Genomic DNA, 17,120 nt, shown 5'->3' on the forward strand with positions numbered 1-17,120 from the left:
TAGTAGGGAATGAATTCCTTTAAATAACTGAATTTTAATCCTATAAATACCAGAGTATTTGTTATTTCAATATTTCTGATGGAAATCTTTCTAAGATACAGGGAACATTTCTCTGGCTTTTAAAATGGACTGTGCAAAACTAATTTAATCTTGGGAGGAAAGCCAGACCGTTGGTTTGAACTATGATACCTTCAGTTCAGTTCAGTTCAGTCACTCAGTTGTGTCCGACTCTTTGCGACCCCATGAATCACAGCATGCCAGGCTTCCCTGTCCATCACCAACTCCCAGAGTTCACTCAAACTCATGTCCATCGAGTCGGTGATGCTATCCAGCCATCTCATCCTCTGTCGTCCCCTTCTCCTCCTGCCCCCAATCCCTCCCAGCATCAGGGTCTTTTCCAATGAGTCAACTTTTCACATGAGGTGGCCAAAGTATTGGGAGTTACAGCTTTCGCATCAGACCTTCTGATGAACACCCAGGACTGATCTCCTTTAGGATGGACTCGCTGATCTCCTTGCAGTCCAAGGGACTCTCAAGAGTCTTCTCCAACACCACAGTTCAAAAGCATCAATTCTTTGGAGCTCAGCTTTCTTCATAGTCCAACTCTCACATCCATACATGACCACTGGAAAAACCAGAGCCTTGACTAGACAGACCTTTGTTGGCAAAGTAATATCTCTACTTTTCAATATGCTATCTAGGTTGGTCATAACTTTCCTTCCAAGGAGTAAGCATCTTTTAATTTCATGGCTGCGATCACCATCTGCAGTGATTTTGGAGCCCCCAAAAATAAAGTCTGACATTGTTTCCACTGTTGCCCTATCTATTTGCCATGAAGTGATGGGACCAGATGCCATGATCTTAGTTTTCTGAATGTTGAGCTTTAAGCCAACTTTTTCACTCTCCTCTTTCACTTTCATCAAGAGGCTTTTTAGTTCCTCTTCACTTTCGGCCATAAAGGTGGTGTCATCTGCATATCTGAGGTTATTGTTATTTTCCCTGGCAATCTTGATTCCAGCTTGTGCTTCTTCCAGCCCAGCGTTTCTCATGATTTGCAACCAGTCTGTTGTTCCATGTCCAGTTTTAACTGTTGCTTCCTGACCTGCATATAAGTTTCTCAAGAGGCAGGTCAGGTGGTCTGGTATGCCCATCTCTTGAAGAATTTTCCACAGTTTATTGTGATCCATACAGTCAAAGTCTTTGGCATAGTCAAAAAAGCAGAAATAGATGTTTTTCTGGAACTCTTGCTTTTTCAATGATCCAACGGATGTTGGCAATTTGATCTCTGGTTCCTCTGCCTTTTCTAAAACCAGCTTGAACATCTGGAAGTTCACGGTTCACATACTGCTGAAGCCTGGCTTGGAGAATTTTGAGCATTACTTTACTAGCATGTGAGATGAGTGCTACTGTGCGGTAGTTTGAGCATTCTTTGGCATTGTCTTTCTTGGGATTGGAATGAAAACTGACCTTTTCCAGTCCTGTGGCCACTGCTGAGTTTTCACAATTTGCTGGCATATTGAGTACAGCACTTTCACAGCAACATCTTTCAGGATTTGAAATAGCTCAAATGGAGTTCCATCACCTCCACTAGCTTTGTTCGTAGTGATGCTTTCTAAGGTCCACTTGACTTCACATTCCAGGACGTCTGGCTCTAGGTGAGTGCTCACAGCATTGTAATTATCTGGGTAGTGAAGATCTTTTTTGTACCTACAGTTCTTCTTTGTATTCCTGCCACCTCTTAATATCTTCTGCTTCTGTTAGGTCCATACCATTTCTGTCCTTTATTGACCCCATCTTTGTATGAAATGTTCCCTTGGTATCTTTAATTTTCTTGAAGAGATCTTTAGTCTTTCCCATTCTGTTGTTTTCCGCTATTTCTTTGCATTGATCGCTGAGGAAGGCTTTCTTATCTCTCCTTGCTATTCTTTGGAACTCTGCATTCAGATACCTTACTATGTGGTAATACAGTGATGCCATCAGGATTATTTATAAATGTATTTTGTAAATACTATTTATAAATGCATTAAATTGCTTGAGTTCTCACCTGTTTATGCTAGTTTTATGACATTTTTTTTTCTCAGAGTAATTGTTTCTCAATGATGTCAGTGTATTTCACTGGAGTAGACTATATAGCTATTTTCAATTTTCTGTTTTTAATCTGTCTTTTGAAATTGTTTTAGTCCTTGAGAAATTTTCTTATAGAGTAGCTTCACTAAGCTTTAGTTCACAGACAGTATGAAATTTATCTTGGTTACTTAGAAGCCATTTATGTTTACTTCTTGATTCCTGACTTTCTTATGAATAAGAGAGATTATATTCAGAACAGTGAAATGATGATACTGGACATAAATTTGGTCAGGCACTTACAAGTAATAGGAAAGAATGGAAATTTTGTTTCCCCCTCCAAAAAGTATCTTTTGCCAAACCTGTTATTTTTACAGCTAATGATTTATAGTTAAAATTCTCATGTCATTACTTTCAAAAAAGTTGTAAGTACATATATTTACTATAAGTGAATCGATATAAATCAGTCAAATTTCCTGCCCTTAAAATAAATAATGAATAACATTTTTCTTTGTCAAAACAAAACAAAAACTTGTACATTTGCCCAACTTCTTCATCTACTGTATTAGGATTTTATTCACATTAATGTTAGTGTTCATTTACTTGGAACTAAGTGGACTAATCCGGAGTGTATTTATTAAGGACTTATTCATTATTTTTATCCATTACACGTGCACTTCCTCCCTGAATGCCTTTATAGAAAACTATAAACCACCAGATAGATGTAGGTAACAACTGCAAAATAAATTTAAATGTAAAGGAAATAATATGAATGCTTACAAATCTTGGAAGAGGCTTAGGGTTTCGTGGTTCTATTTCTAGGGATTTGTTGAAAAGATAATCCGTAAATTCTTTTTCCATGCTATTTCCCATTGGATTCAAGTTTTCAAAAAACCTCTAAAATAAATACAAAGAATTATTATTGTTAAATAATTTAAATTCAGTTTAAAAGTCATGAAAATAACTTAAAACATTTTAACACAAGAAAACTGGAATTATTTAAAGTTTTATTTTCCTTTTTCTCTTCTATGAAATAAACCTGACTCATATCAGGTGGTTATAAACTTAATCAGAAATATGTATCCTCAAAGAATTCAACTTACTTTGATATCTGACTCTACTCGTAAACAGTAAGGCTGATTTTGGTACTGCTGGATCTCGCCTGTTATTTCTGCTACTTTCCTCCTTTTGCTAAAGTTTATAAGCTCTTTTCCATGCCGTTTTAGGACCTCAGGGTTGCCTTCTTCTGTTTTCAAGATATTAGTGAGATAAATACCTGGAAGATATAATGAAATTATTTCAAGGATAAAAATGGAAAAGGCTAGTTTTTTTCTTTTTCAGTAATTATATTACACTGTACCATCTCAATCATCATAACTGAAGAATTAAAGCACAAATTTCCACTCTATGAAAAAGAACAGGCTAAGTAAATATCAAGAGAAAGGGAGACCAAGTTTAAGAAAATTAATAGATTTATAAGAATAATAATCAATTTTCCCTCTCCCAACCATAATGTTATTTGACATATGTCATGGTTTTGTTAATGGAACTTTAAGAATAAGCCATCATTTGACACATATTTTTGGCAAAAGAGGAATATGTTAAATTCAGAGGATCATATTTTCTGCATAATTATCTCTTGGGGCCCTCAAGAAGTTATTAGGATTTGTAGTTCTGAGGTGGTACTGTTTGGATAGGCTTACTCATGAAAATGTGAAATGATCTGCAATCCTATCAAGTACAGGACTGCATATAATTTATATTCTGGTCTTCAGTATTTCTAGAATTATGGTAACCAGGTAGAGTTCCTGTTTCCGCATCACTGCAGGCTGTGCAATGGATGAGGAGAATGAACAGAAAAGCAGGCTTTTTAGTTCCTTTCTGTTCTAGAATAAAGGTTCTGGAGCCAGCTCTGCTGCTTTCTATTTTTGTGATCTTGTACAAGTTGCTTAACCTCTGTGTGCCTTGGTTTACTCATCTGGGAAATGAGGATAGCAGGGTTGCTGTGTGAAACATTATGAGTTAATTTATCTACAGACTTAGAATAGGACCTGACAAAAGTAGATGCTTAATTATCTATGGTTGTGATTGTTGCTGCTGTTGCTGCTATTCTTTCCCTATCCTCTTATGTCTGCCTTTTCCTCTCAAGTACTGACTATGATGTGTGGGGGGAAAAGTGTGTGAATATGAGTTCATTCACTCAGTACACATGTACTGAGTCTCTGCTGTATGCCAAGCACTGCTTTAGGTACTGCAGACACAAAGATGAACAAGATACACAGTTCCTCCCTCAAGGAGTTCACAGCTTTGAATGTGGGCTACTACAGTACGATTTGGTAAGTGCTATATTAATTAGTACTAATGCATAAGATGCTAGGAGAGCACAAACAAGGTGTGCCTAACTCTGTCTTGAGCTTTTGGGAGAGAAAAAGGCATCATGGATTAAAATATGTTTAAAGTAAGTCTCAAAAAATGAACAGAAGCTTAATATGTAGAGTAAGAGAGCAGGGTGTTCTAAGCAAAGCAGCCATATGTTTGAAGCCATTGGTCTGTAGTGAAGCTGGCATACTTAGAATTGGCTAGACTTTAGGAGTTTGGTGTGTGGGGTGGAGGAAGAGGGGCCGGAAATGAGGACAGGCATAGACAAGAGGTTAGTAGTTCTAATCCCTTCTCCACACTGTACGTTATGTACTGGATGAGAATGAACAAAGTAACAGGCACTTTCCTTCTAATCAGAGATTAGTGGTTCTAAATGAGTTTGTGGTAGAGGAACTGCATGGCTTGTGGGATTCTAGTTCCCTGACCAGGGGTAGAACCCAGGTCCTTCACTGTGAGCGCAGCAGAGTCCTAACCACTGGACCACCAGTGAATTCCTGAAGCAAAACTTTTAAATACTAGAACTTTTGGGCTAGCTTCTTCGAAAGATTAAATGACTCAAAACCAATAGTGAACAAGTTAGCAATAATGAAATATGATAGATATCAGTGCTTGTCTGGTTCTACAAAGTATTCAGTTATTAAGTGTACTGGTTACTTGGTTATTTCTCAGCACGACCACGTGTTCTAATAAGTCCAGGCTCTTTTATTTTTCATATCTCCTATCACTGACTCCTTTACTTGCAGTCAGTTATATTCTCCTTTACACTAAGTCACTCCAGTATTCTTGCCTGGAGAATCCCATGGACAGAGGAGCCTGGCGGGCTACAGTCCATGGGGTCACAAAGAGTTGGACACGACCGAAGTGAGTTAGCACGCACTGCACTAAGCTGCACGATCCACTTAGCTCAACGTTCAGTCTGACAAACGTCCATGACAGTACACGTGATTAATGACAGCCAAAATCAACGTTCCATATTCCACACTGGCCACACAGTGACGGCCCGATTGTGAAGAGTTTGTGGATCAGGAAGAGCTCCCCCCTTTTTTTTTAATTAAAGAGCTTAGACTTTATCCACTAGGTAATTAGGAGATTACAGCATCTTCACATTCTAGAACGATTTCCCTGGAGTTAAGGAGTTAAGACTAGAAGCAGGAAGCTCAGTAGTCCTCGGTGAGATGATGAGGGCCCACAGGCATAGAGTGGCGTGCATAGATATTTAAAAGGTAGAGTTTGCCAGAACTGGTTAACTGGTTTGGGCAGAGGTTGGCACAGTGAGAACGAAGACTCTCAACTTTGTGTTTGAGGGTCTGACTGGGTGATGGTATAATGACTGACCTGGGGAACATGCGGATAAGAAGTTATAGGATATCGCAGCTGTTAAAAGTATACTTGAATTAAGTTGTGAAAATGCTTATAAGTAGCATTTTGAGAGAGTTCAGAATAAAATTTGGAAATTATTTTATGATGAATAAATTGCTAGTTAAAAGGAGAACAAATGATTAAAGACATGGTGTTCAAATTTTGTTGATCATAAACTATCCGTAAAAAATGTTTAAGCAGGCATGTTTGTTTATATATATATATACACACACACACACATATATATGATAGAAAATGTACTGCACATATATATATGACCTGAATATTATAAACTGTTAAGGCTTAATTAAAAAAAAATCATTTTACATAACTGCTCTGAAGTTGGCTGTTGTAGGGAGAGGAAAAGCAGAGCATTATGACAAATAATGAAGGCGGTGAGGTTTCTGGGGAAAAAGTGGCTGCTCAGGGTTCCCACCGGAGAAGGCAATGGGACCCCACTCCAGTACTCTTGCCTGGAAAATCCCATGGATGGAGGAGCCTGGTGGGCTGCAGTCCATGGGGTCGCTAAGAGTCGGACACGACTGAGCGACTTCACTTTCACTTTTCACTTTCATGCATTGGAGAAGGAAATGGCAACCCACTCCAGTATTCTTGCCTGGAGAATCCCAGGGACGGGGGAGCCTGGTGGGCTGCCGTCTATGGGGTCACACAGAGTCGGACATGACTGAAGCGACTTGGCACAGCAGCAGCAGCAGCAGCAGCAGCAGCAGCAGCAGCAGCAGGGTTCCCACAACACTTTGTTGATGCTCTGACTTACATGTTTCTACAACACAGTGGTGTATTTACTACACAGCACTGTAACTTATTTTCCTGCTCTTTCAAGGGAGCTTATTGAGGATAGGACTATGTTTTACTTGTCCTTCTATTCTCAACACCTAATCCTGGTTCTGGCACATACAGGCATTCAACTGATGTTTCTGAATGAATACAAGCAGCATATTATTTCAGAACAGAAATGAAAGCATTTGCCAACTAGAGCAGGACACAAGAGACATATAGTCAATTCTAAAATGGCAGGAAAGCAAGAGTGGAGATGAAGCAAACTGACCAGAAACAGGGGTAGGACACAAAATTAACGCTGTGTAAAAGGAAAGAGCAGAGCCAAGGCTATGGGCTTGGAGTTCTGTTTAGAGAGGTGAGACTTGGTTGAGGTAGGAATATACCGCACATCCTATTACCTGAGAGGAAATGTTAGGCTCCCCATATATATGCATTCTATCTGTGAGTAGAACCTTTTAGTGTATGGAGAAAAATTGGGATGTAGACCCGTAGCCTGGCGTAACCTTGGAAGGAGAAACTGCCTGATTTTTATCATTCTGTAAATAGTGCAGTGCTAGCCAAAAAAAACCCGAGTAACAATTCTGATAAGATGGTAAAGAAAGCAAGTGTCAGGTAGATACTACCCTTGACCCTCTTAATAGAAGGGAAAAATCTAGTAACAGGGACGACAGGATTTCACGAGTAGCATGACTGTAAGCTCAGCAAGTGTACTGAATGACTACGTATATTTCATTCTTTTCTAAGCACCTGACATAGTTCCTGATACTTAGATACTCAAGAAACATTTGTAGACAGGTTGAATGAAATGAACATCAGACCTAAGGTCCTTCTTAGGTTCCTTTGTTTATGAACTGGCACCAGTTACCACACTTAAAAGTAAATGCACAGACTTCATTGTTTTATCAGGAAGAGGAAATAAATGAACTCAACAATTTTATCAAGAATTTATGGGGAAAAATCCTTAGAAGACAGAATAAATTAATAATGATAAAAAGTCATAAATGACATAAAACTATAAAATCAGGGAGAATAATTATGTTTCAGCTTTGTTTTGAAGAAACAGTATGTAAAACAAACAGTAAAAATAGAAATGGAAAAATATATTGCAAATAGGAGCAAATTCAAAAGTTTCATTTTAATAGACAGAATGCTAGTACTTTAAAATACCTAAATGAGACAACTGTGTAGCAAAAAAAAAACACCAGAACTGAAACAGAAAGAAAATTAGGGAAGAAATGAAAATGTTATTATAGAATTACATGATACAAAAGATTCTAGGCCCAGATGGTTTTTCTGTTGGAATATTTCAAAATTTAAAGGCTAGATCATTTTATGACATCCTGGAATAAAATAATATGGAAAGCAACTAAACCTTTGTTACAAAGTAAATATAACCATAACAACACAAGCTGATATAGTACAAGAAGAGAAACCACAGAGCAATCTCATGTACAAAGATGGAGGCAAAAATTCTAAATAAAATGATAATGCATAGAATTCATTTGTATATTTAACAGGTTAGTAAACAGAAAGTTTCAGTATTAGCAAACTTGTAATTTTAATTTGTTAAACAAGAAAAATCATTTGCTCTCAGATAGAAAATTACTTAAAACAGTAAATGTATATTGCCAATAAAAACACAGTAGAAAACTATACAGAGAAATTTTCTAAACACAGTAAACAGCATGAATCAAGCAAACAGCAAAATTATACCTATCCCTGCTGAAATGGCGATTAAAACAGAACTCCTTATTTTTATTATCATTTAACCTTTGTTTGTTTGGAAAGTTATTAATGCTATAAGGCTTAACACAGAAATAAGATCAAAGGAAGAGCCACTATTATTATTCTAGATATGATTAAATATTTAGAAAATCCCCTGAAATGAATAATTCCTGGAATTAAGGGAAATTGACTATTAAAAAATAAATACCATTCACAATTAAAAATACCTAAGGAAAAAACTAAATATCATATATGTACATCCTTTCCAAATTAATTGATAGATCATTCCACCTGTATTTTGGGGAATCACCCCCGCATTCCGAAGTTCATTTGGAAAAATAAAGAGACAAAACTGGCAAAGAAAATACTGAAGAAGAAACAAAGACAAGCCAACTTTATCATATATGACAATATTTTAAATATATAGCAGAATTTTTGGGGTTTTTTGGCCCTGCTACTTTGGCTTCTGAGATCTTAGTTCTTCCACCAGGGATCAAACCCTGGGGCCCTGGCAGTGAGAGCTCCAATCCTAACCACCGGATTGCCAAGGAATTCCCTAAAGCAGAATTTCTTATCCTTGGTACTACTGACCTTTTAAACTGGCTATTTCTTGTTGTGGAGGGCTGTCCTGTGCACTGAAGAATGTTAGCAATATTCCTGACTATATTGAACAATGAAAAAAAAGGTCTCTAGACACTGCTAAATGTTCCTTGGAGGGCAAAAACTGCCCTGGCTGAGAATCACTGATTATAAAGTGCCAGTCATTAAGACTGGGGCACAAGGATAAGAAGTTAATGGGATGGACCTAGAGATTACCGTACTAAGTGAAGTAAGTCGGACAGAGAATGACAAGCATCATATGATATCATTCATATGTGGAACCTAATTTTAAAAAAGATACAAATGAACTTATTGACAAAACAGAAACAGACATACAGATATTGAAAACAAACTTATGGGTTATCAAAGGGGAAATGCTGGAGGGAGGGATAAATCAAGAGCTTGGGATGAACATGTACACATTACTATATATGATAGATAAGCAACAAGGACCTACTGTATAGCACAGGGAACTCTACTTAATATTCTGTGAAAACCTATGTGAGAAAAGGATCAAGAAAAGAATGAATATATGTGTATGTATATAACTGAATCACTTTGCTGTATACCTGAAACTAACATGGCACTGTAAATCAGCTCTACTTCAATAAAATTAAAATAATATAAAAAGAATTTAATGGGGAATATTATTTTTTAAAGAAGGGGGTACAATATGTAAATGGGAATAATGAAAACTTAATAAACTAGGGTCAACAAATAAAGAATTGGTGGAGAAATAAATTTGAGTATTTCATGATATCTGAAAGAGATTTTAACTTGATTAAACAGTTAAATATAATTTTATAGGTCAAGTCATAAAGCTACGAGAAAATATGACTGAATATTAAATTTCTAAACTGGAAGAACTTCCTAAGGTTAGAAACAATAGAAATCATAATGGGGAAAATGAACAGATTATAGAATTTTAAAAATACTGTATTTCAAAGAATAAAAACCAAAAGGCAGATTGGTAAAAATATCTAGCCCAAGAAATATCCAGCTAGATATAAATTATCTAGCTAGATTGGCTTTACAGCTCAAGAAAATATTCTCAAATCCACAAAATAGGCATAAATATGAAGATATTCATTATAACATTATTTAGGAAAGCAAAAAAGATAGATACAACACACGAGGACACGTCAGGGTAATGGTTAAATAAACTGTCAAAACAACTTTAAAGAACGTCATGTAGCCATGAGAAATGGTAATTATGAAGATTAATAAAACACCATACATTTGGGACATGGTAAGTGAAAAAAGAAAACCATGTATACATGTCACACAATTACAACTATATATAATATGTACAGGACAAAGATTAAAAGGAAATACAAAAATGGTTATTAGAAAGCCTGAACAAAGATGTTAACTGAAAAAATACCAGGACATAACAATGTTACATGCAGTATAACTTAAAACTATATAGGAAATATACCAATAGAGATAAGGGAAAGGCTAGAAGAAAATATACCATATATTAAAAGATTAAATACCACATATGTAATTGAGATCATAATTTTTGTAAGTATTTAGAGGAAGAATCACCAGAGCATACATCCCAGCACAGAAACCAGTGTGGAAGAGATACTGAATATATAAAATACAGGAAATAACTGATGGAATAAGATAGAGAAACCTATCAGAAGGGAGAAGATTTAGATGGTTAGTAGGTTTCAGTCTTAACAGAAAGAAAAGGCACTACTTTGCTCTTGTGCACAAGAGAGGGAGGGGAAAAGAGTAGGTAAAATTTTGATGTGTAGAACGTGTGGGCCCTAAGGCACATGATTTTTAGCCATGTGAAAAAAAACTGTATATAAGAAGCATAGTTATAAATACGGGTAAATATGGCCATGCCTTTTCTGCAGAGTGTCTGTGAAGTCGCTCAGTCATGTCCGATTCTTTGCAACCCCGTGGACTGTAGCCCACCATGCTCTTCTGTCCATGGGATTTTCCAGGCAAGAGTACTGGAGTGGGTTGCCATTTCCTTCTCCAGAGGATTTTCCCTACCCGGGGATCGAACCCAGGTCTCCCACATTGTAAGCAAGACACTTTACCGTCTGAGCCACCAGGGAAGTCCTTGCAGTGTCTGGTTTACTAAAAGTCAATAAAAGACTTCTATGAACATTAAAGACTTCCCTGGTGGCTCAGATGGTAAAGTGTCTGCCTATAATGTGGGAGACCTGGGTTCAATCCCTGGGTCGGGAAGATCTCCTGGAGAAGGAAATGGTAACCCACTTCAGTATTCTTGCCTGGAAAATCCCATGGACCGAGAAGCCTGGTAGGCTACAGGCAATGGGGTCGCAAAGAGTTGGACATGACTGAGCGACTTCATGAATATTAAAACCGAAGTAAACATTATACAATACTGAATGGTTGCCCATTATGGAAGTAAAAAGTAGAATGTACATATTTGGTTAATCTTAAAGTCCTCATAGAGAAAAATTCTAAGGGGATTCAGGTGCTAAATATTTGTTAAGTATTTTCAGCTGGTATATTAGACATGTGTATACTCAGTCACTTAATGAAAAACTGTCTTAGAAACATGATAAAAATTTAAGAAGAAATGCTCACCAAAGAAAGGCACACATGGTGGATTAATAGACCTGAGTTTTGCCAAATATTTCTTATAGTGATCTTCACTTAGTTCATGAGCTTCTTCCAAAATTTTCTTTTGGCGACTTGGTATTTGCTACAAGAAAAAAAAAAATTAGGGAATATAAATTTAGAAAAGGAATCACAGATTTTGCCCCAAAATGCCAGGCTTACAGTAAAAAAGCCCAAACACAACAGTATCAGTTTGACTCTAAGAATAACACTGTTTCAAAGAGACTATCTTCATAGACTCTAGTAAAATCTTAAAGAAAAAGTGTGTGTATGTGAGAGAAATCTGGTTTATCTTGCCATTCCTCAATTATCTGAGCATTTTATTATACATTATATTACAAATCAGATGCTGAAATCTTTTTCTTCTAACTTAGGCTAGGACCTGTGAATATATTTTAATGAGGTTGCCTAATTCAAAAAGAGGACACCGATTCAATACAAAATTTAGATAATTACATCATTTTGGCTGTTACTGAAAAGGTAGATGTGTCTCTCAAAAATTAAAGATCATAATTGTTAAAATCCTGACCCTTAGAATGGGGAATGGAAGTTCATTTAAAAAAAACACCTATGCAAACCTACCTCGAACGTGTGGTCTAGTCTGTAAACAGGGGATGAGTTCATAGCACTGACAACCTCAAGGACACCATTGAAGTTGTTGAGCTCTTGGAACACTTGTAGAATCTCAATTATTCGACTCACCACAGCTACTCTTTCTTCTAAGTTTTCAGTTTCTACAATACATCTGGGAATCAAAGACAAAAAGTGAATTAAAATATTTGTAGTTTTCCCAACAAAGGTATGATTTAAGGAATTTACCAAATAAAATGGACTGGAGGGCAGCTACAGTGTAACAATAGAGAGTATATATTCAGGGTGGCAAGTAAATAGTGGGTGAATAGAAGAGAAGGAAAAGCTTTCAGTCAGGGATGTTGCCCTTCTTGTTTTCCAGATCAAATCAGTCAGTCATTTTTCCTACTATATTTGGTGTGTTTGCTCTCAGCATTGGAGTTCTCCTAGGTGGCTGAGCAGGTAAAGAATCTGCCTCCCAACACAGGAGATGTGGGAGACCCGGGTTTGATCCCTGAATGGGGAAGATCCCCTGGAGTAGGAAATAGCAACTCACGACAGTATTCTTGATAGGAAAATCCCACGGACAGAGGAGCCTGGTGGGCTACAGTCCACAGGGTCACAAAGAGTCAGACAGGAGTGAGTACGGGCACAATCAGTCTATCATTTTGTTGAAAGGATGCTGGTCTTTAGGATGTGGGTGTGTTCTAGGGAAATTTATTCTCAAATTTTGTAATTCTGTGACTCTTATTCTTCATCTAATCATAAGATTTTAGTGATTAATGCTCAACTTCTTTGATATGTAGGAATAATTAGCTACATTTCTTAGAACAGCTCTTGAGATAAGCACTATAATGTTAAAAAGTGACTTTTACAATTAAGCATAAAATTTTAAAAATCAGAAAGGATAAAGAAGCCAGTGAAAACAAAAGCTCTTTATATTTAAATACCAAGAATCCTTGGAAAGTATATATATCCAAGTAAAAAGAAGCTATGCTCAAAAAAAGAATTCCTCTTGAGCATTTATTCTCTATTTCTAATATTTGAGAGAATTTTTTATCTACTACTCACTTATCAGTGAAGAAAATAATATTTTAAACTTGGTTTTCAATGGCTGTTCTGTCCTGTCTGACTTTTTGCAACCCCATATACTACAGCCTGCTGGGTTCCTCTGTCCATGGAGTTCTCCAGGCAAGAATACTGGAGTGAGTAGCCATTCCCTTCTCCAGAGGTTTTCAATAATGTAATATTAAACAAATCAATCTAAGAAAAAATAAAATACACATATGGAAAAAATAAATATAAACCAATATTAAATATTAACAAAAATGTAAAGTTGCAGATTACACTATTCTCTGATGAGGCTGATCTAACACTACGAAAAAAAAATACTGCAGAATTATCAAAATAAACTTGCCTTATTATCAAATTAAACATGTTTATGCATTAGAACATTAGCTAGATGTCTATAAATATATCATCTATTGGCCAACTAGTTATCTGGACATTTTAAAAGGTATGATACAAGTATAATATTTTTACATCTTTTAAAAAACAATTTTAGTTGATATTAACTAGGTATACAAACTGAGATCACCTGTGGAGCTTTTGTAAAAACCAGGTAAGTCTGGGGTGATTTACTGAGAAGCGATTTCAATTCTAATGCACATCTATGGCCAAAAACCACTGTGGCAAGTGAATAAGAACCTCTTCCACTTGAAAAGGCGGAAACTGGAACCCTTATACAGTGTTAATGGTGAGAATGCAAAATGATGTAGTTGCTATTGAAAACAGTATGGCGGTTCCTCAACAACAACAAAAATTCAAAAATAGAACTTTCCTAGGATCAGCAACCCTGCTTCTAGGTATTTATGCAAAAATCAATAATTCAAAGAGATATTAGCACTCCCATGTTCATTCCAACACTGTTCACAGTAGCCAAATACAAAACAAGAAATAGATGTACAATGGAGTATTATTCAGTCTTGAAAAGGAAATCCAAAAATGAACACCGAGGACATTATGCTACGTGAAATAAGTGAGTGGTAGAAGGACAACTATTGCATGATTCTATGTATATGAGGTATCTAAAAAAATATATATATATAGAAGCAAAGAATAAACTGATGGTTCCCAGGGGAACCAGGAAAATGGGGAGTTGCTTATCAATGTATAAATTTTCATGCTGATTAGCACTTATTTACACAAGATAAAGAAGTTCTAGAGATCTGCTGTACAACATTATGCCTATAGATAACAATATTGTATTTATACATTGAAAAAAATCTTACCACAATTAAAAAAACAAAAAGAGAAAAGAAAAAGAAATGGCTGCCTTCTTAGCAATCTATTAAAAATAGGACAGAGATGGAAATTGTCTGTAGGTCTTATGAGTTATGTTTCCTCTTTACAGACATAACTTTTAACTATTATGATGGAAAAGAGCCTTTGCAATTGAAGTATAGTTATTTGAGTTGATAAAGAAGAAATCAGGAAGCAACACTTAGAGGGCAAACTCCAAAGTTTTACTTTTTAGAGGCTAAGAAGTAATAATATAAATAAAAGGAAGTCCTGACTTTCAGAGGAGTTATTTCTCTTTAGGAATTGCTTTCTGGTCTTTATCCACACTAAAGCTCCAGTCATTCCCTATGTCACTGGTCTCTTGTTCTGATAATGCCTATATGATCTGTGCAAATTTCACATCACCCTTATAAAACGTGGGTCAAGATCATAAAAAATATGGCCAATACATAAAACTCTTATTTCCAGTTCCAACTGAAAAACTGTATTGAGATTCTGGACTTCTGATATGGCGAGAAGTTATGCTTCCTTACTCCTCAGGGACACTGGTGAAAATTATATAAGTTCTAGAAGTCTCTTGAAATGGTCCTAAGAGTAAATAGCAAGTAAAGAAACATCTATTCAGGAAATTTACAATTCAGTAAGAGAGGCAAGAGTCTGCTTCCTTAGAGAAACTTGCAGAGGCGGGGGGGTGGGGTGGGGGGGGGGACACATTTAGCCCAAAACACAGGGCTCCCATCTCCTTTGACATCTAAAATGTCAAGATTCACTGGGGGGGAAAAAACAGGGAATGGTAAATTGCCTGTAAGACAGATCTGATAGGTCAGATTTAACAACAGCAACAAAAAAGATTTCAAAGCAGTCATTCTGAATTTATTAACAGAACTAAAGGGAAGTATGATTTAAAAAGCAAAGTGGCGAGGGGGGGTGGTGCTGATGACAGTGTGTATCAACAGGAGTATCCTAAAAAACACAGGAATTGTAGAAGAAACCAAACAGAAACTCTGGATTTGAAAAATATGATAATTAAAATAAAAATTTTACTAGAGGGACTCAATAGTCAGTTTGAACTGGCAGAAGAAATAAACAGTTAAACTTATAGAGGTATTGTTTTTCAAAAATGAAGACAAAGTAAAGATTTTCCCATATACACAAAAACTAAGAGAATTGTTTCTAACAGACCCACCATATAAGAAGTGCTAACTTAAGTTCTGCAAGCTAAAAGTAACCCCAGATAGCAGTGTGAATCCACACAAAGAACACTGGTAATTATTTAATTATAAAAAACTCTGTAAATGCCTGTTTTTTCCTCATTGTTTTTTTAAACTGATTTTAAAGAGCAACTGGATAAAATAATATGTATGTAATGTATTGTTGGGTCTATAACACATAGAAATGTAACATATGTGAAATACATTGCTGAAAAGAGAGCAAAGCTGGGAAGGGCTAAGAAAATAATACCAAGTGGTAGTAAAAGCAACAATTATAACCATGCACTGCTAGATCTGCATCGTTAATTATAGGTAACGCATGTTCCAATACCACAAAGGGGCGTAGTGAATAGAGCTGCTGCTGCTGAGTCGTGTCAGTTGTGTCCGACTCCATGTGACCCCATAGACGGTAACCCACCAGGCTCCCCCGTCCCGGGGATTCTCCAGGCAAGAACACTGGAGTGTGTTGCCATTTCCTTCTCCAATGCATGAAAGTGAAAAGTGAAAGTGAAGTCGCTCAGTCGTGTCCAACTGTTCGCAACCCCATGGACTGCAGCCTACCAGGCTGTCCACGGGATTTTCCAGGCAAGAGGACTGGAGTGGGGTGCCATTGCCTTCTCCAAGTGAATAGAACTATAGAGGAGTAACTTTTTTATATATCACTGGAATTCAGGTATAATCTGAAACTAATTCTGTTATGATGAGTGTGGCAAACCTAAAAGGCAATTATTAACAACAACAACAAAAACAAAAACACTTAAAATGCTGTTTTAGAAAAATATTCACTAACTGTCGAAGAAAGGCAGAACAGAGGAACAGCAACAAACACATGAGACACGGAAACAGAACTGCAGTGAAATTTATAACATAACTGACTGTTGCAAAATTAAGAAGACCGGTAAGACTTACTTCTCAAACCACAGAGTGAGATTAGTGGTATGCCGGATCATTTTCAGGAGATTAGGAGAATTAATTTCTTTGTCTTCTTTTGTCCACACACTTCCAACTAATTCTGATGGCTGTACAGCTCTAAAATCATCAAGACATAATTCTATGTGATACTTTTCCCTCTAGTATACTGTTTTATCAAGTAGGTGAGATAAAAGGTTTATGAAAACAAGGTAAAACAAAAGCATTATAATATTGCATTTTTTCTATTGATTTTAAAAAATTTTGTATGCATGTACCTGTGTACTCTTTTTATTGCTTTAGAGCAGTATTTTGCTTTGGGCATGGGTGGGATTTCTTCACAGTGTCTTTCCCAGCACTTATAAATATTATCTAACAAATGAGGGTAAGAAAGTAGTTTGGGATCATTCTTTTAAATAATGATATAATAACTGAGGGTATAGTAATTACTGCAATTCATAAATCGCACCCCTCACCCCTTCAAGGAAGGGGAAAAACTCTCTTAGGAAGAGTCTTGGGAAAGAAAAACAAAAGGTTCTAACACTGATTTTGGGAATAGTGATGATCTTTGATGGGAAAGCTATACATTTAGTT

At 36.4% G+C, this 17,120-nt stretch overlaps 1 protein-coding gene across 1 annotated transcript in view; it reads right to left on the reverse strand.

Annotated features, from left to right (window-relative positions):
• Positions 1 to 17,120, reverse strand: part of SOS1 (SOS Ras/Rac guanine nucleotide exchange factor 1) — a 127,630-nt gene that overhangs the window by 9,968 nt on the left and 100,542 nt on the right. Inside the window, exons 15-19 of the mRNA XM_052647909.1 lie at positions 16,527 to 16,646; positions 12,118 to 12,280; positions 11,503 to 11,620; positions 3,168 to 3,340; positions 2,845 to 2,961 (exon numbers count right to left, since the gene is read on the reverse strand). Of these exons, the coding sequence (XP_052503869.1) occupies positions 2,845 to 2,961; positions 3,168 to 3,340; positions 11,503 to 11,620; positions 12,118 to 12,280; positions 16,527 to 16,646 (691 nt within the window). The remainder of the gene's footprint in view (positions 1 to 2,844; positions 2,962 to 3,167; positions 3,341 to 11,502; positions 11,621 to 12,117; positions 12,281 to 16,526; positions 16,647 to 17,120) is intronic.

Source organism: Budorcas taxicolor, chromosome 11, assembly GCF_023091745.1.
Source record: "Budorcas taxicolor isolate Tak-1 chromosome 11, Takin1.1, whole genome shotgun sequence".
Lineage (NCBI taxonomy): Eukaryota > Metazoa > Chordata > Mammalia > Artiodactyla > Bovidae > Budorcas > Budorcas taxicolor.